This window comes from Sylvia atricapilla, chromosome 27 (genome assembly GCF_009819655.1).
Source record: "Sylvia atricapilla isolate bSylAtr1 chromosome 27, bSylAtr1.pri, whole genome shotgun sequence".
NCBI classification, from domain to species: Eukaryota; Metazoa; Chordata; class Aves; order Passeriformes; family Sylviidae; genus Sylvia; species Sylvia atricapilla.
This window is the reverse complement of record NC_089166.1, coordinates 853,844-877,631: the sequence shown is the minus strand read 5'-3', so window position 1 is coordinate 877,631 and position 23,788 is coordinate 853,844. Positions and strand designations below refer to the sequence as shown.

The window sequence follows — 23,788 nt, the reverse complement described above, 5'->3', positions numbered from 1 at the left end:
CAACCCCCCAAACCTCCGTTTTGCTGCTGATTTCCCTCCTTCCCACGGCTTGGGAGCGGCTGGAGAGTTCAAACCCGCCGGGATCACCTCGTTATCCCCCCAAAATCACCCGGTGACCCCCCCGAGGCGAGGATGCTGCTGGTTTCCCCGGGGATCTGGCGGCCCTGGAGCAGCCGACATATGGCTCGAGCTGAGGAGCCGCTGCCGACAGATTTTTGGTTCGTTTCCCCAGAAAAAACACGGGTAAACACAGGCTCTCGGTGTTTCAAAACCGACTCATCGTTTTCCTTAAACAAACAGCCCGATCCGGAGGCTCGCCGAGGGCGGGAGAGGGCTCGGGGCTTTGGGAATTGTCAGCCTCGGGAATCGTGTCCGGGACAATCCTGGTGACAATCCCGGTGACAATCCCGGGACTGAGCGTGTCCCCGAGCCCCTCTGCAAGTGCCACCAAAGATCCCAGGAGGAGGAAACCCACCTGCCCCCAAATTTGAGGAGTTTCAGGTAGGGCTGCCGCTGCTGCTGTTACCCCGTGGGGTGACTCCAAGGACTTTTGCCGTGCCTCCGTTGGATTCCCGGGAATATCCACGGCTGGATGCTCCAGGAGCTCGTCCTGGGAGCAGAAGGGGGGAGCCGGAGCAGCGCCGGCAGAGAGGAGGAGATGCCGTAATTGTGTTACTCTCCCACGCAGTGCCAGGCAATGGTGCGCTCGCCTCCGCCCCCGGGCAGGATCCCGCCTGGAATGAGCCCCCCCTGCTTCTGCTTTGCCCCCCAAAAAACACCCCTGGGCTCCGCAGAGAGCCTCCAGGGATTGAATCTCCACCTGGGAGAAGCAGGAGCTTTCCCAGGCACGGGGGGCTCCGGGTTTGGGGTCCCCGGGGTGTCCCCCCGAGCCCTTCGCGTCCCTCCAAGGTTTCCCCGTCCTCTGGAGGTGGTGATGGATGGGGAACGAGGGTGGAAAATGTGGTGTCAGCTGTCCCTGGAGCCGCGATGGGAGCAGGAAAAGCCCCTCTGGAGTGGGGCCGGCCTGGGAGCAAAGGAATTTTTAACTTTCCAACAGCCGGCTGGGGGGGCACTCAGCTGGGGACGGCGGGGATTGTCCCCTCCGTGTCCCTGAGGAGGCAGGATTGTCGCCGGGGTGTCCGGGATAGGGCACAGGGGACATTGTCCTGCCTGCCAGCGAGGTCTGGGTGTCCCTCCCTGTGACACAGAGCGGGGATAGCTCACTTTAGGGGGCTCAGGGGAGGTTTTGGGGAAAAAACCTGGATTTTTAGGGCAGCCTTATCCCGAGGGAGCTCTGACTTCCCGAACTGGCACATCCCGCTCGAAGCGCTGACGTTTTGGGGGTCCCCGTGACCCCTTGGCTCTTTTTGGGGGTCCCCCCTAACCCGCGAGTGTAAAGGCTGGGCGGGCAAACAGCGGCGAACACCCCAAATTGGGGAGGGGGCCCCCAATTTTTTGGGAAGGAGCCGCTGCGGGGGTGCCAACCCCGGCACTGAGCGGGGAGGGGGCGCATTCCCGCATCCCCCATCCCCCCGAGAAGGCGGTGCGGGAGCGGCCGCCCAGCCCTCGCTCCCCCCTGCGCCATCCCCACTCCTCCTCCTCCTTCCTCCTCCTCCTCCTCCTCCTCCTCCCGCTCCGTCACCGCGGGGGCCAGGCCTGAGCTTCATCGTCATCGTCATCATCTTCCTCTGTGTGGTTCTTCCCTCCCGCCCCCCCCCCCCCCCCTTTTCCCCCATCCATCCACCCACCCACCCACCCATCCATCCCAAAATCCCGCCGAGCCCGGCGCTTCCATGGTGCGGGAAGGCGGCATGGCGCGGACCCCTTACAGCTCCACGCAGGACATCCAGATGGACGTCTTGGACAACGCCGCGCTCCAGGTGACACCCCCGGGGGGCTTTTTGGGGGGGTGGCATCGCCCCCCATCCCCCCTTTGGAGGAATGGAGGGGGTGGGGGGTTCATGCCGTGGAATTTCTCCCCTCTGTGGGGATGGGGTTCACCCCTTCAACCCCCCCACCCCCAAAAAAATGCCGAGAATGGGGTGATGCCGCCCTCCCAGCACCCCAAAATAAAGGGGTGTCTCGCCTCCCAAATCAATCCCGCCTCCCCCAGTTTTCCAGTCCCCTGGGCAGGTGGGGGTTTGGTGGGTGGGTTGTTTTTTTTTGGGGGGAGGGGGGGGTGTTGTGCCCACCGGGAAAGTTTTTTAGGAATTGGGAAAACTCTTGGGGTGCTCCCCCCATCCCACCCCCCCTTTCCCTGGGGTTGTCCCCTCTGGTTTGGGGGGGAGGAGGGACCTGTCCCTCACTGGTCCCAGAGGGGTGGGGGGCACTGGGGACAGACCCCTCCCCTCTCCCCCTGCTCTTGGGGGGGTGACAGTTTTTGGGGTGAGGGTTCCCAGGGGTTAGAGGCTGAACCTCACTGAGCCTCAGCCCTCATGTTGGGGGGGGTCCTGGACCTAAAAATACCCAGCGTGGGGACCCCCCAGCCCCGGGCTGGGTGGCAGCTGGGCCCAGCTGTCCCTCGGGGGCACTGGGGAGGTGACAGCCCCGCTCCCCACGGCGTTGTCCCCCCTTTTACTGACCCCAAAGGGGGGGCACTGGGACACCCCCACCTCCTCCAGCCCATCCCAGCAGGAGGGAGCGGGGGTCCCGTGGGGGTGGGTGCCCATGGTGGGGGGGTCTCTGGCGCTGGGGTGGTGGAGGGGGGCGTGGGGAGCCCCCCACAGGTGTCACCCCCCCCACCCCGGGTGGGCTGGTTTGGGCTCTGGTTTGACTGGGGGGAGCTGGAGTTGGGGGGCTGATCCTCTGAACCTGCTCAGCCCCACTGTGGGGTTGGGGTCACAGCCCCCCAATAGCCCCCGGGGAGGGGCAGCCCCATCCCACCCCATGGATCCCACCCCATGGATCCCACCCCATGGATCCCACCCCACGGATCCCACCCCACCCCATGGATCCCATCCCATCCCACCCCATCCCATCCCGACCCCCCCGAGCGGGGTTCAGCTGCAGTTTGGGGGTGGATGGGTTGGGAGCGGGGGCTGGGGGCTGCAGCGCTGCCCCCCCGAGTCCTGTGCGGAGTTTTGGGGGTCCCAGCGCTCCCCTCTGCTGTCCCCTCTCCTGTCCCCAGGGCAAGTACAGCCGGCGCAAGAGCCGCTTCAAGCGCTCGGACGGCAGCACCTCCTCCGACACCACCTCCAACAGCTTCGTCCGGCAGGTGAGGGGGTCCCCGGCACTTTTGGGGGGTCCCGGCCGTCTTTTACCCCCCGAGGACTGAGGAGGGGTCACACCGAGCTCGGCCTGGCTGTGCCCTGGGCCCCTCTCTGCTCTGCCGTGGCTGCTGGAGAGGTCCCACCTTAAATTGCAGCCCCTCCCTGTCCCTTTTTGGGGTGACACAGCCCCGGTGTCCCCCAGCTGGCACCAAACCCGCCTTCCCCAACCCTGTGGCTCGGCGGGGCCCCCCCGGCTCCCACCCCCTGCCCGGCACCGGGCTAAATATACCCGGGGCTGAAACCTGAGTCCCTCCCGTGCCCGGCCCTGCGCCCGCCCCGCTCGCCCCCGGCGCTGCCACCATGGAGATCCCCGGCAAAGACCACCCCTCTGGCCCGGTGAGCGACCCCCCGGTGCCCCCCGGGAGCCCCCCGGCCCAACCCGCTCTGTCCTCAGCGCGGGTCCCCCCTCGGCTCCGTGGGGCTGCTCCCGGGAGCTGGGGGGGGTCTGGGGGGTGACAGGGTCGTGTCCCAGCTCTGGTGAGCCCCCCGAAGTCTCATCCCCGAGGGGAGGAGGAGAGGGCAGCCGGGTTGTGCCCCGTGGGGTTTTGGGGGTCCGCAGCCCCGTGGTTGGGGGGCTTTGGAGAGGGGTTGAGTGACCCCCAAACCGCCGGGGTTGGGACAAATCAGGGGTGAGGGTCCTGCAGCCCCCAGGGGCTCTGGTGGGGCAGGAGAGTGTCCCACATGTCACCCACTGCTGCAGGCTGGGACGTCCCTTGGGTGTCCCCGTGCTCCTGGGGGTCCTGAGCAGGGGCTCCCCGATCCCACCTCAGCTCCAGCTTTGTCCCGGGGTGACCCCGAGTCGCCCCACAGCGCCGTGTCCCCATTGCCCTGAGCCCCCGCGGAGGGGACAGCGCTGTCCCCAGGGCTACCCTGAGGTGGGGGACACTCGGGGGGTCCCCGCTGCCTTCTCCGCTCTCGGAGAGGCCCCGGGGAGCGGGATGGGAGCAGGCGCCGGGCCGGTGTCACGTTCCCGGCCGGAGCGGTGACAACAGCTGCCGTGTCCCTCTCCTGCCGTGACCCCGCTGCGGTGGCTCCGGACAGCCCCGGGATGGCTCCGGACAGCCCCGGGATGGCTCCGGACAGCCCCGGGACGGCTCCGCACAGCCCCGGGATGGTTCTGGACAATCCCGGGATGGCTCTGGACAGCCCCGGGTGACTCCGGACAGCTCCGGGTGACTCCGGACAGCCCCGGGATGGCTCTGGACAACCCCAGGATGGCTCCGGGCGGCCCCAGGGTGGCCCCAGGGTGGCTCCCAGTGGTCACAGTGATGGGCACCGGCACCAGTGAGATGATGCTGGAGGGTCAGAGGATGGGCTCGCTGTCCTGGGGGGGCACAGGTTGGGCTCAGCCCCCTGTCTGCTTCCCCAGGGCTCGGCTGAGTCCTACACCAGCCGCCCCTCGGACTCGGATGTGTCGCTGGAGGAGGACCGGGAGGCGCTGCGGAAGGAGGCTGAGCGCCAGGCCATGGCCCAGCTGGAGAAAGCCAAGGTGGGAGAGCAGGGACAGAGCCTCCCCGGGACCCCCCGGCCCGGCACAGGGACCCCCCGATATCCCCTGCTCCATCCCTGCCGTGTCCCATCCTCTGGAGAGACACTGAGGGGGAGGCACTGGGGCTTACTGGGTGGAACTGGGAGCCTGGGTTCTCGCCTCGGCTGAGTGTCCCTCACACTGTGAGGGCCTGGGGCAATTAGCTAATGAGCCCCTCATTAGCTCCTGGCCGGGGTTGTGGCCACGCTGGTGGGGAGCCGAGCGCAGCTGGGACAGTGACACCGGCACCTGCCTGCTCGGGGTGGGATGAGGGGCTGGGATCTCCCCGTTTTGGGGTGGAATCTCCTGTTTTGGGGTGGGATCTCCTGCTTTGAGGTTGCAGCGGGTGGAATCTCCCCCTTTTGGGGTAGTAGAGGGTGGGATCTCTCTGTTTTGGGGGGGCAGAATGTGGGATCTCTGTTTTGGGGGGGCAGAATGTGGGATCTCCCCACTTTGGAGTGGCAGAGGGTGGGATCTCTCTGTTTTGGGGTGGAATCTCTCTGTTTTGGGGTGGAATCTCCCCGTTTTGGGGTGGGATCTCTCTGTTTTGGGGTGGAATCTCCCCGTTTTGGGGTGGGATCTCTCTGTTTTGGGGTGGAATCTCTCTGTTTTGGGGTGGGATCTCTCTGTTTTGGGGTGGAATCTCCCCGTTTTGGGGTGGAATCTCTCTTTTTTGGGGTGGAATCTCCCCATTTTGGGGTGGGATTTCCCCGTTTTGGGGCAGGGGGAGCTGCTGACCCCCTCTCCCCTCGGCAGACCAAGCCGGTGGCCTTCGCCGTGCGCACCAACGTGGGCTACAACCCTTCTGCCACCGACGACGTGCCCGTGCAGGGCATGGCCATCTGCTTCGAGCCCAAGGACTTCCTGCACATCAAGGAGGTGGGAGCGGGCTGGGGGCGCTGGGGGCAGCACTGGGGCTGGCCTGGGGGGGTTTTAAGGTGTTTTTTCCCCCCCGTCCCCGGAGCAGAAGTACAACAACGACTGGTGGATCGGGCGGCTGGTGAAGGAGGGCTGCGAGGTGGGCTTCATCCCCAGCCCCGTCAAGCTGGAGAACATGCGGCTGCTGCAGGAGCAGAAGATGAGGCAGAGCCGCCTGAGCTCGAGGTGGGGCTCAGCCCGACCCCTCCCGCAGCTCTCCCCCGGACCCCCCGCCCAATCCCACCCTCACCCCGCTCTCTCTGCGCTCCTCCCACGCAGCAAATCGGGTGACAACTCCAGCTCCAGCCTGGGCGATGTGGTGACAGGGACACGCCGGCCCACCCCCCCGGCCAGCGGTAAGAGTGTCCCGGGTCCCCTCGGCCCTGGGGGGTCCTTCCCCCACCTCCCCCATGGGTGACCCCTCAGTCCCGGGTGCAGGCAGGGTGACCCCATTTACCCCGGGATCCCTGTCCTCTGCTTCTCCTCTTCCAGCTCCACCACCCCATTTCCATTTCCCCCTTTCTTCCATCGCCATTATCGCTCTTCTTCTCTCCCTGCCGTGCGGCGGCTCCGGCCGTCCCCAGGTGGCCTGGACGCTCCTAGCTTTGCCTTTGATCCCGATGAGTTAGAGGAGGAGGAGGCCATGGAGACCCAGCGCTCCCCTAAGAGTAGCGTGAGCAGTGTCACCACCCCCCCCGCCCACAACAAGCGCATCCCTTTCTTTAGGAAGGTAACGGCCCCCCACCGGCCCCCGCCCCGCCTGCTGCACCCGCTGCCTGCCCTAACACTGCCGGGGGGCTGGGGGCACCCACGGGGCTGGGGGCACCCACGGGGCTGGGGGTCACCCCATGGAGCTGGGGCACCCATGGAGCTGGGGGACCCATGGAGCTGGGGCACCCATGGGGCTGGGGCAGCCATGAGGCTAGGGGCCATCCCATGGGACTGGGGGTCACCCCATGGGACTGGGGTTCACCCCATGGTGCTGGGGGACACCCCATGGAGCTGGGGGCCACCCCATGGAGCTGGAGGCACCCACAGGGCTGTGGGCCACGCGCTGCCCCCCGGTGCTGCAGAATGGGATGAGCCCTGCACCTGGGGAGCAGAGTGGGGCTGACTCCCCCTGTTGTCAATGGGATGGATCAGCCCGTGGCTGCATCCCCCCATGGACTGTGGATGGATCAGCCCGTGGCTGCATCCCCCCCCATGGACTGTGGATGGATCAGTCTGTGGCTGACCCCCCGGTTGTCAATGGGATGGATCAGCCCGTGGCTGCATCCCCCCCATGGACTATGGATGGATCAGCCCGTGGCTGCATCCCCGCCATGGACTGTGGATGGATCAGTCTGTGGCTGACCCCCCTGTTGTCAATGGGATGGATCAGTCCGTGGCTGTGCCCCACCTGTGGTCCATGGAATGGATCAATCCATAAGTGATACTTCCCCATGGACCGTAGGATGGATCAGTCCATGGCTGCATCCCCCCCTAGACTGAGCGGTGGATCAGGCCGTGGCTGTGATCCCCTTGTGATCTGTGGGTTGCTTTCATCCAATCCATCCATGGTGACATTCCCCCATGATACATGATCCCCCCATGGATCAGCCCATGGCTGTTCCCCCCCATGATTGATCCATGGGATGGATCAGCCTGTGGCTGTGATCCCCCCCCCCCGCCCCAGCCCATGGAATGGATCAACCCGTGGCTGTCCCCCCTCAGCCCATGGGATGGATCAGTTCCCCCCTCAGCCCATGGGATGGATCAGTCTCCCCCAGCCCATGGGATGGATCAGTCTCCCCCAGCCCATGGGATGGATCAGCCCGTGGCTGTTTTCCCCCCCAGCCCATGGGATGGATCAGCCCGTGGCTCTCATCCCCCCCCAGCCCATGGGATGGATCAGTCCCCCCCAGCCCACAGGATGGATCAGCCCGTGGCTATTCTCCCCCCCCAGCCCATGGGATGGATCAGCCCGTGGCTCTGATCCCCCCAGCCCATGGGATGGATCAGCCCGTGGCTGTCCCCCCCAGCCCATGGGATGGATGAGTCCCCCTCAGCCCATGGGATGGATCAGCCCGTGGCTGTTTTCCCCCCCAGCCCATGGGATGGATCAGCCCGTGGCTCTGATCCCCCCCCAGCCCCTGGGATGGATCAGCCCGTGGCTATTCTCCCCCCCAGCCCATGGGATGGATCAGCCCGTGGCTATTCTCCCCCCCAGCCCATGGGATGGATCAGCCCGTGGCTATTCTCCCCCCCAGCCCATGGGATGGATCAGCCCGTGGCTATTCTCCCCCCCAGCCCCTGGGATGGATCAGCCCGTGGCTATTCTCCCCCCCAGCCCATGGGATGGATCAGCCCGTGGCTGTCCCCTCCCCCCCCAGCCCATGGGATGGATCAGCCCGTGGCTGTTTTCCCCCCCCAGCCCATGGGATGGATCAGCCCGTGGCTGTTTTCCCCCCCCAGCCCATGGGGTGGATCAGCCCGTGGGTATTCTCCCCCCCAGCCCATGGGATGGATCAGCCCGTGGGTATTCTCCCCCCCAGCCCATGGGATGGATCAGCCCGTGCCCCCCCTCCCGGTTGCCTCCCCCCGCAGTGTGCGCATGGTGTGTTCCAGCACGGCCGTGTCTCATCCCCCCCGCGAGTGAGAATGGACTATTCCTCCCCCGGCCCGGGCTGGGGGGTTCGGGCACAACCACCCCGCGGGACGGGGGGGGTCTGCAGGCACTCTTGGGGGGGTCCCAGCTGCCCCCCAAACCCTGCAGAGCCCCAAATCCACCCCAGAGTGGGCGGTGCTCGGTGTGTGACTGTCCCCGGGGCCACCTGTGTCACACATGTGTCACCTGGGGTGTGGCCTGGGTCACACACGTGTCCTTTGGGCATCCCATGGGTGACACACATGTCCCTGGGTGACCCCTGGGTCACACACGTCACCCCATCAATCACACATGTGTCCCTTGGGTCACCTTTGGGTCACCTATGTGTCACCGGGTCACATTCCAGGTCACACATGTGTCTTTGGGGTGTCCCGGAGGGTCATGCACATGTCCCTGGGTCACCTCTGGGTCACACACATGGCCCTTGGGTCACACGTGTGTCACTGGGTCACCCCCCAGGTCACACACATGTCCCTAGGTCACTCTTAGGAGGGTCACAATTGTGTCACTGGGTCACCCCGGGGTCACACACATCCCTGGGTCACCCTCGGGGGGTCACCGCCGTGTGCCTGGCTCCCCTGGGGGTTATGCGCATGTCCCTGTGTCACACACATGTCCCTGTGTCACACACCCCAATGTCCCTGTGTCACGCACCCCAATGTCCCTGTGTCACACACACATGTGTCCCAGGCTCCCCTGGGGGGGTGACACGTGTGTCCGTGGGTCACCTCAGGGTCACAAATGTGTCCCTGGCTCACCCTGGGGGTCACACACATGTCCCTGTGTCACACCTGCATGTCTCTGGCTCCCTCAGGGGGTCACACCCATATCCTTGGCTCACTGTGGGGGTCACACCTGTGTCCCTGTGTCACACACCCCCATGTCCCTGGCTCCCTCAGAGTCACATACATGTCCCTGTGTCACATACCCCTGTCCGTGTGTCACACATCTCCATGTCCCTGGCTCCCTCAGAGTCACACACATGTCCCTGTGTCACACACGTGTCCCTGTGTTTCTGTGTCACACACATGCCCCTGTGTCACACACGCGTCCCTGTATCACACAGCCCCGTGTCCCTGTGTCACACCCCCGTGTCCCTGGCTTCCCCCGGGGGTCACGCACACACATCCCCGTGTCACACAGCGCCGTGTAACACAAAAATATCCCCGTATCACACACACAGCTCCGTGTCACACACACATCCCCATGTCACACACACATCCCCGTGTCACACACACAGCTCCGTGTCCCCGTGTCCCCATGTCACACACACATCCCCGTGTCATACACACATCCCCATGTCACACACACATCCCCGTGTCACACACAGCCCCGTGTCACACACATATCCCCGTGTCGCGCACACACATCCCTGTGTCACACACACAGCCTCTTGTCACACAGCCCCATGTCCCCGTGTCACACACACATCCCCATGTCCCCGTGTCACACACATATCTCCGTGTCACACACACCTCCGTGCCACACACACACATCCCCGTGTCACACATCCCCGTGTCCCCGTGTCACACACACACATCCCCGTGTCACACACACAGCCCCATGTCCCCGTGTCACACACACACATCCCTGTGTCACACACACACATCCCTGTGCCACACATCCCCGTGTCCCCGTGTCACACACACACATCCCCGTGTCACACACACAGCCCCATGTCCCCGTGTCACACACACACATCCCTGTGTCACACATCCCTGTGTCCCCGTGTCACACACACACATCCCCGTGTCACACACACACATCCCTGTGTCACACACACATCCCTGTGTCACACACACATCCCCGTGTCACACATCCCCGTGTCCCCGTGTCACACACACATCCCCGTGTCCCCGTGTCGCCTGCCCCGTGCCCGCGGTAACACGCATGCCTTGTTTGTCTCCTCTCGCCCCCCGGCCCCCGCGGCCCCCGGGACGTAGCCAAGCAGAAGCAGAAGTCGGTGAGTAGCGCCAGGACCCCCGGGACAGGGGCTGGGGGGTGGGAGGTGCCCCCCGCTTGCAGCCCCCCTCCCCCCCAAAAAAAAAAATCCACCCCCAGAGCCGCCCCCGCGGGGGTGGGGCGAAGCTGAAGGTGCCCCAATGTCCCCTCCCGGCCGCGGTGACACCCGGCTCTGTCCCCAGACCGAGCACGTGCCCCCGTACGACGTGGTGCCCTCCATGCGCCCCATCATCCTGGTGGGACCCTCGCTGAAGGGTTACGAGGTGAGAGCTGCGGGCTGCGGAGAGCTCGGGGACCTCCGCGGGGGACCCCAGCCCCGCGATGTCCCTTTGTCCCCGCTGTCCTGCCCCCGCCCAGGTGACGGACATGATGCAGAAAGCGCTCTTCGACTTCCTGAAGCATCGCTTTGATGGCAGGTGAGGGGGGGAGTGCAGGGCCAGGGACCCCCTAAACCACTGAGGGTCCCCTAAACCCACGGAGGATCCTCTAAACCCACTGAGGGACCCCATAACCCACTGAGGGACCCCTAAAACCATAGAGGGACCCCTAAACTCATAGAGGGACCCCTAAACCCATAGAGGGACCTTTAACCCCATGTGGGGACCCCTAACCCCATAGAGGGTCCCCTAAACCCACTGAGGGTCCCCTAAACCCACGGAGGGTCCTCTAAACCCACTGAGGGACCCCATAACCCACAGAGGGTCCCCATAACCCATAGAGGGACCCCTAAACCCATAGAGGGACCCCATAACCCACAGAGGGACCCCTAAACTCACAGAGGGACCCCTAAACCCATAGAGGGACCCCCTAAAACCATAGAGAAACTCCTAAACCCACAGAGGGACTCCTAACCCCATGTGGGGACCCCTAACCCCACAGAGGGACTTCTAAACTCATGGGAGACCCCTAAACCCACAGAGGGGGCCCTAACCCCATGTGGGACCCCACAGAGAAACCCCTAAACTCATGGGAGACTCCTAAACCCAGAAAGGGACCCATAAACTCACGAGGGGACCCCTAACACCATGGAAGGGACCCCTAATCCCACAGGGGACCCCAAATCCCATAGGGGGACCTCTCATTCCACAGGAAAACTCTGACCAGGGTGGGTCCAGCTCCTTCCTCTCCAGCAGAGTGGGGTGTCAGGAAGGGGGTGACAATGAGGTCCCAGGGGGATTTGGGGTGTCAGGAAGGGGGTGACAATGGGAGGTCCCGGAGGAGGGTTTGGGCTGGATTTAGGGGTGTCCCCCCCCCGCCCTGGCTGCCCCCGCTGTGTCCCCAGGATCTCCATCACGCGGGTGACAGCCGACATCTCGCTGGCCAAGCGCTCCGTGCTCAACAACCCCAGCAAGCACACCATCATCGAGCGCTCCAGCACCCGCTCCAGCCTGGGTACGGCCCCCCCGGGACCCCCCAGGACCCCCCAGGACCCCCCAAGCCTCCATCTGTATCAGCCCCCCCAGCCCGGCCCGGGGGGTGGGGTGACTAACGGGGGGCCCTGTGCTCCCCCCGTGTGACTCAGTGCCTCTCCTCCTCCTCCTCCTCCTCCTCCTCCTCTTCCTCTTTTATCTTCTCTGTTGTGGGTTTTTTTTTCCTATTTTTTTCCTTTGTTTTTTCTCTTTTCCTATTTCTCTTTTCTTTTGGGGTTCCTCCCCTCCGCGCCGCCTCCTTCTTCCCCTCCTGCTCCTGATACAGATGTCTTGGGTACGTAACAGGGACCCCCCCATCCCCTCTACCCCCAGCTGGCCCTGCCCGGGCGCTGGGACAGACTCTGAGGGTTGGGGACACCCTGGTGACACCCTGGTGACACCCTGGTGACACCGCGGGGGCTGATCCCCTCCTCTGTGTGTGCGTGGTTTGGGGTGGGGGGACTCCTGCGGTGACACCGAGGTGGCCAAACCCCCTCCTGCTGCTGTCCCCTCCCCGTGGCCCTCAATCACATCCCCCGGCGTTGTCCCCTCACGCTGTCCCCGCGTGTCCCCTCCGCAGCCGAGGTGCAGAGCGAGACCGAGCGGATTTTCGAGCTGGCCCGGACGCTGCAGTTGGTGGCCCTGGACGCGGACACCATCAACCACCCGGCGCAGTTGGCCAAGACCTCGCTGGCGCCCATCATCGTCTACATCAAAATCACCTCCCCCAAGGTGGGTGCGGGCCCTGCGCTGGGCGAGGGGCAGTGCCAGCCGCTCCTTGTCCTGCTGGCAGGGACAGGCAGGGGCCGGCCGTGTCGCCAGGATTGTCCCCTCCTGCCCAGGTGCTGCAGCGGCTGGTGAAGTCCAGGGGGAAGTCTCAGGCCAAGCATCTCAACGTGCAGATGGTGGCTTCGGACAAGCTGGCACAGTGTCCGCCTGTGAGTGTGTCCTGACCCCGCCCTGACCTGCCCCGACCACACCCTGACCACACCCTGACCTGCCCCGCCCACCCCCTGCCCAATATCTGCCCACCCTGTCCCATTGTCCCTGACTTGTCCCATTGTCCCCGCCCTGTCCCATTGTCCCCGCCGTGTCCCATAGGCCCCACCCTGTCCCATAGGCTCCACCCTGTCCCAGTGACCCCACCCTGTCCCAGTGACCCCACCCTGTCCCATAGGCTCCACCCTGTCCCAGTGACCCTAACCTGTCCCAGCGACCCCACCCTGTCCCGGTGACTCCACCCTGTCCCATAGGCTCCAGCTTGTCCCATTATCCCCCTGCCATGTCCAGGTGCCCCACCCTGTCCCACTGTCCACACCCTGTCCCACAGGCTCTGCCCCATGTACAGGTACCCCACCCTATCCCATAGGCTCCATCCTGTCCCAGTGACCCTAACTTGTCCCAGTGACCCCACCCTGTCCCACTGTCCCCACCCTGTCCCACAGGCTCTCCCCCATGTCCAGCTGTCCCTCCCTGTCCCGTTGTCCCCGCCCTGTCCCACATTCTCCGCCCCACATCCCATTAACCCCTCCCTCTCCCACCGTCCCCCGCCCGTTCCCCAGGAGATGTTCGACATCGTGCTGGACGAGAACCAGCTGGAGGAGGCCTGCGAGCACCTGGCCGAGTACCTGGAGGCTTACTGGAAGGCCACGCACCCGCCCAGCAGCAACCCCCCGAACCCGCTGCTGAACCGCACCATGGCCACGGCCGCGCTGGCCGCCAGCCCCGCGCCCGTCTCCAACCTCCAGGTACAGGTGCTCACCTCGCTGCGCAGGAACCTCAACCTCTGGGGCCGCGAGGCCACCCCCAGCCCCCCCGGAGCCCTGGAGGAGCACGCGCTGTGAGGTGGCACCGGGGACAGCGGGGACAGCCCGCCCCCACCAGGCCTTGGGGACAGCGCGGGGAGTTACAGCGCCCCCAGGTGTGGGGTTGTCCCTGGGGTCACCTGTCCTGGGATTGGGGTCACTCCATGGGATGAGCCCCACCCCACAGGTGTGGGATTGTCCCTGGGGTCACCTGTCCCTGGGTCAGGGTCACTCCATGGGATGAGCCCCACCCCACAGGTGTGGGATTGTCCCTGGGGTCACCTGTCCTGGGATCAGGGTCACTCTATGGGACTGTGCCCCTCAGGTGTGGGGTTGTCCCTGGGGTCACCTGTCCTGGGATCAGGGTCACTCCATGGGACTGTGCCCCTCAGGTGTGGGGTTGTCCCTGGGGTCACCTGTCCTGGGATTGGGGTCACTCCATGGGATGAGCCCCACCCCACAGGTGTGGGATTGTCCCTGGGGTCACCTGTCCTGGGATTGGGGTCACTCTATGGGACTGTGCCCCTCAGGTGTGGGGTTGTCCCTGGGGTCACCTGTCCTGGGATCGGGGTCACTCCATGGGACTGTGCCCCACAGGTGTGGGATTGTCCCTGGGGTCACCTGTCCTGGGATCGGGGTCACTCCATGGGACTGTGCCCCTCAGGTGTGGGATTGTCCCTGGGGTCACCTGTCCTGGGATCGGGGTCACTCCATGGGATGAGCCCCACCCCACAGGTGTGGGGTTGTCCCTGGGGTCATCTGCTCTCCTCCCTGGGACTGGGGCTGCCTGTGGGGTCAGCGTCACCCCAGGGGACCCAAGGTGTGGGGTCACCTGCCCTGGGGCTGGGGCAGCCCATGGGATTGGGGTTACCATGGAGAGCCACAGCCCCCCAGGAGTGGGACCATCCCTGGGACTGTTCCTTTGGGAACCTGTGCCCCCCCCCGGGGGTACTGCAGAGCCCTGGTGTGGGACTGCTCTGGGATTGGGGTCACCCCAGGGACCCGCTCCCATTCCTGGGTCGGAGGGATCAGTCTCCCTGCTGGGACTGGTGCCAGCCCCACATTCGGGCTCTCCTGGGAATCTGTGCCTCCTCCAAGGCCCTGAGCTGCCCTGGGGATTGGGAACCCCCGGGATCTGCCCCCTTCAAGACCCACCCTGTGCCTTCCTGCTGGGGTGCCAGACCCCCATTCCCGCACCTCTCTGGGGGAGCAGTGCTGGGGGCCAGGGTTTGGGGGTGTCCTGGCCCAGCCCCATCCCACCGCGGCCACTGCGGTGCCACCGCCGGGGGTTGGGGACAGAGGGGGGACACGTGTCCTGTGTTGTCTCTGTCGCTAAATCTTCCAGCGAGCCGCACGCTGCTGCTGCTCCACGCCCCTCCCTGTGCCGCTCCCCATGTCCCCGTGTCCCGTGTCCCCGTGGCTGAGCTCTGCTGCCATCGTGCCACCAGGCCAGGCTGGGCAGCAGCGTGTGTCCCCCTCTCCGTGCCCGGCTGACCCCCACTAACCCCCCACTAACCCCCAGTGAGCCCCCAGTGACCCCCATCCATCCATCCATCCATCCATCCATCCATCCCCGCATGGTGTGCTTGCTTCTCGCACCCAGGCTCCGTACCCGGAGGGGGAGCACGGCCGCCTCCGGCAGGGCGCGGGGGATTCGGGGGGTCGCGGGCAGAGCAGACCCCCGCCGCCCGCCCGCCCGGGTCCCCGCAGCCTGTCCCGTCAGGACACCTTCGACACGGAGGCTCCGGGCAGCCGGGACTCGGAGCCCGGCGATTCGTGCTGCATGGACATCGAGATGGATCCCGTGGAGGAAGAACCGCCGGGCGCTCCCGGGGACGGAGCGCAGCCGCCTCCCGGCTCCTGGGACGGCACCGAGCCCGGGCGGGAGGCGCGGGGACAGCGGGGCCGAGCCAAAGGCCACCAAGCGCTGGGCCACAGCGACGGGGAGGGCTGGGCCCGGGACGTTTACATGCGTTAGGGTGAGGGGCTGCGGGCAGGGGGCTGTCCCCCAGCGCTGCTTTTGGGGTGCGGGATGGTCCCGCTGGTTGCCTCGGTGCCCCGCCCGCCCCCAGCCCGGCCAGCGCTGCGCTGGGGGCTCCCCCTGCCCCATTCTTTACTGAGGGGGGGTCTCCTCCTGCCGCAGCCCCCCTACAGCATCTCGCCGTGCCTCGGGCCCTCCCTGCCCGGCAGGGACAGCAAGTGACCAAAGGGGACCAAAGGTGTCCCCGTCCCCCCCCCCCAGGCACGGGGTGGGCGCCGTGTCCCCCCTCCCCAGCCCTGCCCGCTGGGTGCCCCCCGCTCCTCCATGGTGCTTTTGGGTCCCCCCGGCTGCAGGGGGACCCCCGGAGCTGGCCGTGGTGGTGGGGGGGTCCCTGCCAGCTGTCCCCCAGTGCCTGGCACTGTCCCCACAGCCCCCCCGGGGGGGTGCATGCGTGTGCGGTGTGTGCGGGGCTTTGGGGGCTCCCCGCTGCCCCCGGCTGTGCCCCCCGAGGTGGGGGTGGGGGCGGTTTGCATGTGTTTGCCTTGGAGGGGCTCTGCCTGAATTGGGGGGGGGGTGGGGGGGGTGAATCTGAGCCAGTTTTGGGGGTCTAACCTGTGCTAACAGCTGCCCAGCCCTGGCCTGCCGGGGGGGGGTCCCGCTGTCCTGGGCCCCCCGTCCCTTCCTGTTCCACCCCCCCAGCCCGCCGTGCCTGTCCACGCTCCAGCCGTGTCCGTCTGTCCGTCCGTCCGTGAGCCTCTGTCCGTCCCCCCTCGGCCCACCCTCCGGTGCACTGCCTTGTCCTGTGCCCGCCCCGGGGAGTCCCTTGTGCCTCCCCCATCCCCAAAAAACTCTGCGGGGTGACCACACCAGGGCGGGCTGGGGACACCCCACCCCTCACCGCGGGAACGGGGCTGGCCCCTCGCCCCCCACCCCCGGGGGCGCTGCTGGGGGTCCCCGGGGTCACTGCCTTACCCAGACCACCAGCCCGGGTCGGGGGCCTTGGGGAGGGGGGGCACCCAGCTCTGTCGCTGCCAAGCCGCCACCTACGTGTGCCTCAGTTTCCCCCTTTTATTTTGGGGAGGGGGGACTCAGTGTCACTGCCTGCCAAGTGCTTTGAGCCCCCCTCGCCCCAGCGCTCGCCCCCGTGGCGGCCAAAATCCGGGCGGTGGGACCTTTCCCCGGCCCCCCCCCCCCCCCACCGCGGGCAGAGGGACGTCCCGTGTTTTTGTCACTCCACCGACTTTTAATTTAAAGACCCGACAAAAAAAAAATGTATTTTATTTATTTATTCTCCTTGGTGTGTGTGTGTGTTGGGGAGAGGAGGGAGAGGAGGGGACTGGCCCCGCTCGCTTGGTTCTTTGTAATAAACGTTTCGGTGACACCTGTCCCACGCCTGAGCCTGCTGGGGGGTGGTGACACTGGGGACACTGCGGCCACCGCGGCTGAGACCGGGCACAGCTCAGCTCTGCGGTGAGCCCCGCACCGCCCCCGGCTCGGAGGGGTGAGGATGGAGCCAGGACCCGCCCGGCTCCGGGGACAAGACCCGACGCCGGCTTTTCACCCGGGCCGGCTCCGGACACGCCGCGGACGCGCTATTTACAGACAATAAATACAAACAGCAGGAGCTCTCAGGGCTGCCGGCACCGCCACTCGCTTTTCTCCGGCCGGTAGTCGAACGCTCTCCTGCGGACAACACACGGCGACATCGGTGACACCTCCGCCCCTGGCGCGCCCAAGGGTGTCCCCCCGCCCCACAGCCAGCCCCGTACTCACTCTCGGGGCGGCGCGGAGGGCCGGCAGACCAGGCCGGCCTGGCAGGGGCACACTTGGTTGATGCTGAAGGCGAGACCCCCGGGGGGGACGTGGCAGCTCTGCGCCAGCGCCAGGCGCCGCTGGCAGACGCGTTCCCCGTGCTGCCGAGCGCAGCAGCCGCCGGCCCCGCACTCCTCGTCCCGCTGGCACCGCGCTCCTGGAGGCACAAAAAAAATGACCTTAAGGGACGGCGATCCGCGCTCTGAACCCCGGCGTGGTGACACCCCCTTTGCTCAGGCGTGGTGTCCCCCCCAAAGCCACTCACCGTCCTGCCCGGGGGCCGCGGGCTGCTGGCACTTGCCGAACATGCAGACGAGGCCGTGGGCGCAGTGCGGGTCGTGGCGGCAGTAGTGCCCCTCGGGCCGGGCGGGCAGGCACAGCCCGAAGTGCTCGTCACAGAAGTGGCCGGGCCCGCAGGGGGTGGCCGGGCTGCACGGGGTCACCTGTGGAGGAGGGGACACTGTCAGGGGGGGTCACACCTCATCATCCCGCACCTCATCGCTGACCACGAGACAGGATAGGAACGGCGCAAAACCCTCCATTGAGGTTGGCCGTGGGAGTGCTGCGGGGATTTGGGGGGCCGAGTCCGGCCAGGCTGGGGTTCCAGGATATTTTTTAACTCGGGAAAAGAAAACCCGTTGGCGCGGTTGGGTGTAGGAGCAATACGGGGGGAGCGGCGCGGACCCCCACAAAAGTCCTGCTCCAGGTGAGGCTCGAACTCACAACCTCGGCATCGCTCGTGTACCGCCCTATAAGTACCGCGCGCTGACCGATTGCGCCACTGGAGCGCCCGGCGCCACCGCGGCCACCGCGCCCCCTGGCGGCCCCGCCGCCACCGCACCGGGCCCGGCCCCGGGGGGACATCACACCCCGAGAGCAGCCCCGGGGGGACATCACACCCCGGGACCAGCCCCGGGGGGAGATCACACCCCGAGAGCAGCCCCGGGGGGAGATCACACCCCGGGACCAGCCCCGGGGGGACATCACACCCCGAGAGCAGCCCCGGGGAGAGATGGACACCCCGAGAGCAGCCCCGGGGGGAGATCACACACCGAGAGCAGCCCCGGGGGAGATCACACCCCGAGAGCAGCCCCGGGGGGAGATGGACACCCCGAGAGCAGCCTCGGGGGGAGATGGACACCCCGAGAGCAGCCCCGGGGGGAGATCACACCCCGAGAGCAGCCTCGGGGGGAGATCACACCCCGAGAGCAGCCCCGGGGGGAGATCACACCCCGAGAGCAGCCCCGGGGGGAGATGGACACCCCGAGAGCAGCCCCGGGGGGAGATGGACACCCCGAGAGCAGCCCCGGGAGGAGATCACACCCCGAGAGCAGCCCGGGGGGAGATCACACCCCGAGAGCAGCCCCGGGGGGAGATGGACACCCCGAGAGCAGCCCCGGGGGGAGATCACACCCCGAGAGCAGCCCCGGGGGGAGATGGACACCCCGAGAGCAGCCCCGGGGGGAGATGGACACCCCGGGACCAGCCCTGGATGGAGATGGACACCCCGGGACCAGCCCCGGACCCGACCCCGCACCCCGGGACCAGCCCCGGGTGGAGATGGACACCTCGAGAGCACCCCTGGATGGAGATGGACACCCCGGGACCAGCCCTGGATGGAGATGGACACCCCGAGTCCACTCCTGGCTACAAAGGGACACCCCGTGTCCACTCCTGGATGGACATGGAAACCCCCGTGTCCGCTCCCGGATGGAGATGGACACCCCCGTGTCCATCCCCGGCTGCAGAGGGACCAGCCGTGTGTCCCCTCCCGGTGGCAAACGGACCCCCCGTGTCCCCCCCAGGCTGCACACGGAGCCCCGTGTCCCCTTCCCCGGCAGAACATCGTGGGGTCACCGCGGGTGACATCGCCCCGGCTGACAATGTCGGGTCTAAGCTCCTTTTCCATCCCTGTGCTCATCCCGCCCGGGGAACTGCTGCACCTGCCCCTGCGCCCCCTCTGTGCCCAAATTCCTGCTGCGAAATCCAAACCTTGGCTCCAAACCGCCTCTGGGCCCACCCTGCTCCCGCCCGAGCGGCAAACCCCGTTCTGTGCCCACCCTGAGCCCATCCTCAGCCCACCCTGGCTGGAAATCCGCGGTCACACATCCCTGTGCCCACCCTGCTCCCACTCAAACTGCAAACTCATCTCTGTGCCCACCCTGGCTGGAAATCCGGGGTCACACATCCCTGTGCCCACCCCTGAGCCCACCAGGGCTGCAAACCCCGTTCTGTGCCCACCCTGAGCCCACCCTGGCTGGAAATCCACCCCTGAGAATCCCGGGGCTGCAAACCCCGCTCTGTGCCCACTCTGGCTGAAAATCCGGGGTCACACATCCCTGTGCCCACCCAGGCTGCAAATCCCACTCTATGCCCACCCTGTGCCCCCCCTGTGCCCACCCCTGTGCCCACCCAGGCTGCAAACCCGGGGTCACACATCCCTGTGCTCACCCTGAGCCTACCCTGCCCGTGTCCCACCCTCTCCATCACCCACCCCTCTGTCCCCCCTCACCCCGGGGTCCCCTCACTCCTCACCTCCTCCAGGTCGGCCCCGGGGCTCCTGCCCAGCGCTGCCGCATCAGGCGAGTGCTGGGGCATGGAGAACATCCAGGCCCAGAGGTGCCCGGCGGCGGGCGGCAGGAGCCAGGCGACAAGGCACAGGACAGCCGGCGATGTCACCATGGTGCTGGCGGCGGTGGCGGTGGCGGCTCGGCAGGTCCCCGAGGGGTTTTTGTAACCCCGGCGGCAATCTCGGGCTCGCCCCCCGCCGCTAAAAGTGTTTGCCCATTTAATGGGGTGGGAGGAGGCAATCAGGGGTTAAGGGATTTCCATAATTGCCAGCCTTCCCCTGGCGGGGGGGCAGCGGCCCCACAGCAAACAGACCCCCCCCGGGGCAGTCTGGCTCCGGCGCCAGCCGCGGGTACAGCCTGGGGTGTCCCCCCCGAGCCCGGAGTGCTGATTTGGGGTGTCCTGTGTCCCCCCCGAGCCCGGAGTGCTGATTTGGGGTGTCCTGTGTCCCCCCATAGCTCGGAGTACTGATTTGGGGTGCGGTTTGGGGTGTCCTGTGTCCCCCCCTCATAGCTTAGAGGGGTGATGGATGCAGTTTTGGGTGCGGTTTGGGGTGTCGTGTGTCCCCTCATAGCTCAGGGGGGCAGTGGGTACAGCATGGGGTGTCCCCCCCCGAGCCCGGAGTGCTGATTTGGGGTGTCCTGTGTCCCCCCCATAGCTCAGGGGGGCAGTGGCTACAGCCTGGAGTGTCCTGTGCGCCCCCATAGCTTGGATTTGGGGTGCACTGTTGGGTGTCCTGTGTGCCCTCAGAGAGATTTTGGGTGCAGTTTGGGGTGTTCTGTGTGCCCCTATATTTCGGAGTGCTGATTTGGGGTGCGGTTTGGGGTGCCCCGTATCCTCCCATAGCTCGGAGTGGTGATTTTGGGTGCGGTTTGGGATGTCCTGTGTGCTCCCACATCTCGGAGTGGTGATTTGGGGTGCAGTTTGGGGTGTCCTGTGTGCCCCTGTATTTCGGAGTGCTGATTTGGGGTGCGGTTTGGGGTTCCCTGTGTCCCCCACAGGGAGTGGAATGATTCTGGGTGCAGTTTGGGGTTCCCTGTGTCTCCTGTAACTCAGAGGGTCAGTGGGTGCACTTTGGGGTGTCATCTGTCCCCCAAAGGCCCGGGGGCGCACTTTGGGGTGTCGCGTGTCCCCCCCACAGCTCCGGATGGCCATGGATACAATTTGGGGTGTCCTGTGTCTCCCCCATAACTGGGGATGATTTGGGGTGCAGTTCGGGGTGCCCCGTGTCCCCTCCAGCCCCTCGGGTCACCCACCCCATGCCTTGGGACCCCCCCGGGTACCCCCCACATATCGGGGGGCTGACTGGCGCAGTTTGGGGTACCCTGTGCCCCCCAACCCCACAATTCCCTGATTTTTTCCCTTTTCCCAGAGCAGGCAGAGCGGGGATGAGGCAGAGAGAAAAGCGGGGGGCAAAGGCTGGCACCCCCAGAACGGGCAGAGCGGGCACAGCGCTGCCATCTGCCCCGTGTTTGCGTGTCCCCTGTGTCCCCTCCCGGGACCGGGGTGACGGGATTGTCACCTTCCCTAACGCCCCCGCTAATGGGGTGTCAGCCCGGCCCGGCCCTTATCGCCCGGCCCTTATCTCGGGCCGCGACCCCCCGCGACAGGATCCCCCAGACGGTGTCACCTCCATGTCCCCAAACACGCGGGGGGTGTCCCCGCGTCCCCCCGGCCCTCTGCAATACACTTCGGGTCCGTCCAGGCCGGGAGCATCCGCGGCTCCCGGTGGGATCGCTCCGGGTGGGATCACCCCGAGAGCAGCGAGGAGGGGCCGGGAGTTGGCAGTGGGGTGCGCTGGGGGTCTCCAGGGATGTGGGGGTCCCCCTTTCCCGAAGTCTTCCCCGCTCCGGAAAGATTCCTCTCCATCGCCGCTGCCCCCGTGCCTCAGTTTCCCCAGGCTGAGGGGTGACACAGAGATCCTGGGGTGACCCCAAACTTTCCTCCCGGTGTTCCAGGACCGCTCAGTGCCCGGGATGAACCGGCAGGATCCTGCCCCTCCCCGCCTGTCCCCGCGTGTTTACCCGGCGGCTTTGGGAGCAAATATTGACCCCGCTCGGGGACACCATCACGGGGCTGTCCCCATCCGTCCCCCGCTGGGCGCTCGCCCGGAGCGCCACCTCCGGATAATCCCCCCCAATCCTCCCCACGGGGGTCCCGGCCGGCAGCTCTGCCCCCCCAAACAGCCGGGCTCGCAGTTTTGGGGGGTCTCACGTCCCCCCTCGAGCCGTGCAGGGGCGCACAGCCCGGATAAGGCTCGGGGGGTGCCCCAGGCCGCTCGTTCCCCGGGTTTTGGGGGGCTGCGGGTGCGGTGTCCCCCCCAGGGCCACCCGGGAGGAGGGTGACGGGAGTTCCGGGGGGCTGCGGCCTCTGCTCCACTCCACGGGAGGTGTGGGGACACCGGGGGATGTGAGTGTGGGGTGTCCGTCAGTGGGGTGGGGGTGTCCCTGGGTGGGGGGTGTCAGTAGGTAGGGGGTGTCTGTGATTTTGAGGTGTCCGTGTTTGTGGGATTCCGGTGTTTGTGGGGTGTCCGTGCGTGGGGGTGTCTGGCATTGGGGGGTGTCCGTGGGAGGGGTGGTTGGGGGGTATTGGTGGGTGTGGGGTGTCCATAATTGGGGGTGTCCGTGTTCGGGGGTGTCCGTGTTTGGGGGTGTCCGTGTTCGGGGGTGTCCGTGTTTGGGGGGTGTCTGTGGGTGTGTGTGGGGTGTCCATAATTGGGGGTGTCCGTGTTTGGGGGTGTCTCCGTGTTTGGGGGTGTCCGTGTTCGGGGGGTGTCTGTGGGTGTGGGGTGTCCGTGGGCGGGGGTGACTTGAATTGAAAGTGTCCACGATTGGGGGTGTCCGTGACCGAGGGGTGTCCGGGTTTGGGGGTGTGTGTGTTTGTGTGTGTGGGGTGCCCATGTCCCGATGTCCCCACGGACAGGGGTGTCAGTGTCCCGGTGTCCCCACGGACAGGGAAGATCCATGTCCCGGTGTCCCCACGGACAGGAGTGTCAGTGTCCCGGTGTCCCCGCGGACAGGAGTGTCAGTGTCCCGGTGTCCCCACGGACAGGGAAGATCCATGTCCCGGTGTCCCCACGGACAGGAGTGTCAGTGTCCCCGCAGAGAGAGGGTTGTCCGTGTCCCGATGTCCCCGCGGACAGGGGTGTCCGTGTCCCGATGTCCCCACGGACCGGGAATATCCATGTCCCGGTGTCCCCACGGACAGGGGTGTCCGTGTCCCGGTGTCCCCACGGACCGGGAATATCCATGTCCCGGTGTCCCCACGGACCGGGAATGTCCATGTCCCGGTGTCCCCGCGGTGACAGTGCAATCTGCACCGGCGGCCGGCGCTCCGCAGCGGGGGTATAGCTCAGTGGTAGAGCATTTGACTGCAGATCAAGAGGTCCCCGGTTCAAATCCGGGTGCCCCCTTGTTTTCCTTCTTTCCTCTCACTTTTTTTGGGGAGGTCCCCACTTTGTTTTTCTCACTTTTCCATCTGTCCCCCGACCCCCCGGCAGCGAGGGGAGCCCCCCACGGCTCCCCCACCCTCGGGTGCCAGCGCTGGGGTCGCCGCTTTGTTTTGGAGCAGGATGCACCCAGCTCTCGGAGATCCCCAAAAAAGTCGCTTTCTCCCCTTTGCTTCCTCAGCTCGGAGCAGCCGCAGGACCCCCACATGGTCCCCGAGACCCCCGGCTTTGCCCGTGGGGTGCGGGGCAGGGATTGGGGGGTTCAGCATCGCTGTCCAGGCTCCGGACACGGGGCACATCCCGGGGGTCGTGCAGCCCCCTCCTGCCCCGGCAGTCAGGGCTCAGGGGCTGCGGCCGGAGCCCCCCAAAATAAGGGGTCTGCGGTGATCCTGTGGTTTGGGGGCCCCCGGGGGGGCCGGTGGGCTCAGCCCAGAGCGGGGT

The 23,788-nt window shown here is 66.3% G+C and overlaps 2 protein-coding genes and 2 non-coding genes across 6 annotated transcripts; 2 read left to right on the top strand and 2 right to left on the bottom strand.

Moving 5' to 3' along the window:
• The first annotated feature begins 1,750 nt into the window (after positions 1–1,750).
• Positions 1,751–15,516, top strand: CACNB1 (calcium voltage-gated channel auxiliary subunit beta 1). 3 transcript variants are annotated; one of them, XM_066336818.1, is made up of 14 exons: positions 1,751–1,880; positions 3,128–3,214; positions 4,639–4,758; positions 5,554–5,676; positions 5,765–5,901; positions 5,995–6,071; positions 10,306–10,325; positions 10,507–10,587; positions 10,682–10,740; positions 11,607–11,716; positions 12,314–12,465; positions 12,576–12,671; positions 13,296–13,481; positions 15,142–15,516. In XM_066336818.1, exons 1-14 carry the CDS (start codon positions 1,794–1,796, stop codon positions 15,514–15,516), a joined length of 1,710 nt encoding a protein of 569 aa, XP_066192915.1. In that variant the 5' UTR covers positions 1,751–1,793. The 3 variants fall into 3 exon arrangements, with proteins under 3 accessions (XP_066192915.1, XP_066192914.1, XP_066192916.1); XM_066336817.1 differs by lacking the exon at positions 10,306–10,325 and adding an exon at positions 6,300–6,445; XM_066336819.1 differs by lacking the exons at positions 10,306–10,325; positions 15,142–15,516 and adding an exon at positions 6,300–6,445 and having other exon boundaries at positions 13,296–14,000.
• Positions 15,517–17,088: 1,572 nt separating this feature from the next.
• LOC136372233 (dickkopf-related protein 1-like) lies at positions 17,089–20,024 on the bottom strand. The gene is made up of 4 exons (XM_066336749.1): positions 19,867–20,024; positions 17,597–17,774; positions 17,293–17,488; positions 17,089–17,202 (listed from the first exon to the last, which is right to left on the bottom strand). The coding sequence occupies exons 1-4, from the start codon at positions 20,011–20,013 to the stop codon at positions 17,148–17,150; spliced, it is 576 nt and encodes a 191-aa protein (XP_066192846.1). The 5' UTR covers positions 20,014–20,024; the 3' UTR covers positions 17,089–17,147.
• TRNAI-UAU (transfer RNA isoleucine (anticodon UAU)) lies at positions 18,030–18,119 on the bottom strand. Its single transcript is given in 2 exon segments — positions 18,030–18,065; positions 18,082–18,119. It is a non-coding gene; the product is annotated as a tRNA-Ile (tRNA).
• A 3,215-nt stretch (positions 20,025–23,239) lies between the features above and the next one.
• On the top strand, positions 23,240–23,311 carry TRNAC-GCA (transfer RNA cysteine (anticodon GCA)). Its single transcript has one exon. It is a non-coding gene; the product is annotated as a tRNA-Cys (tRNA).
• Positions 23,312–23,788: the final 477 nt, after the last annotated feature.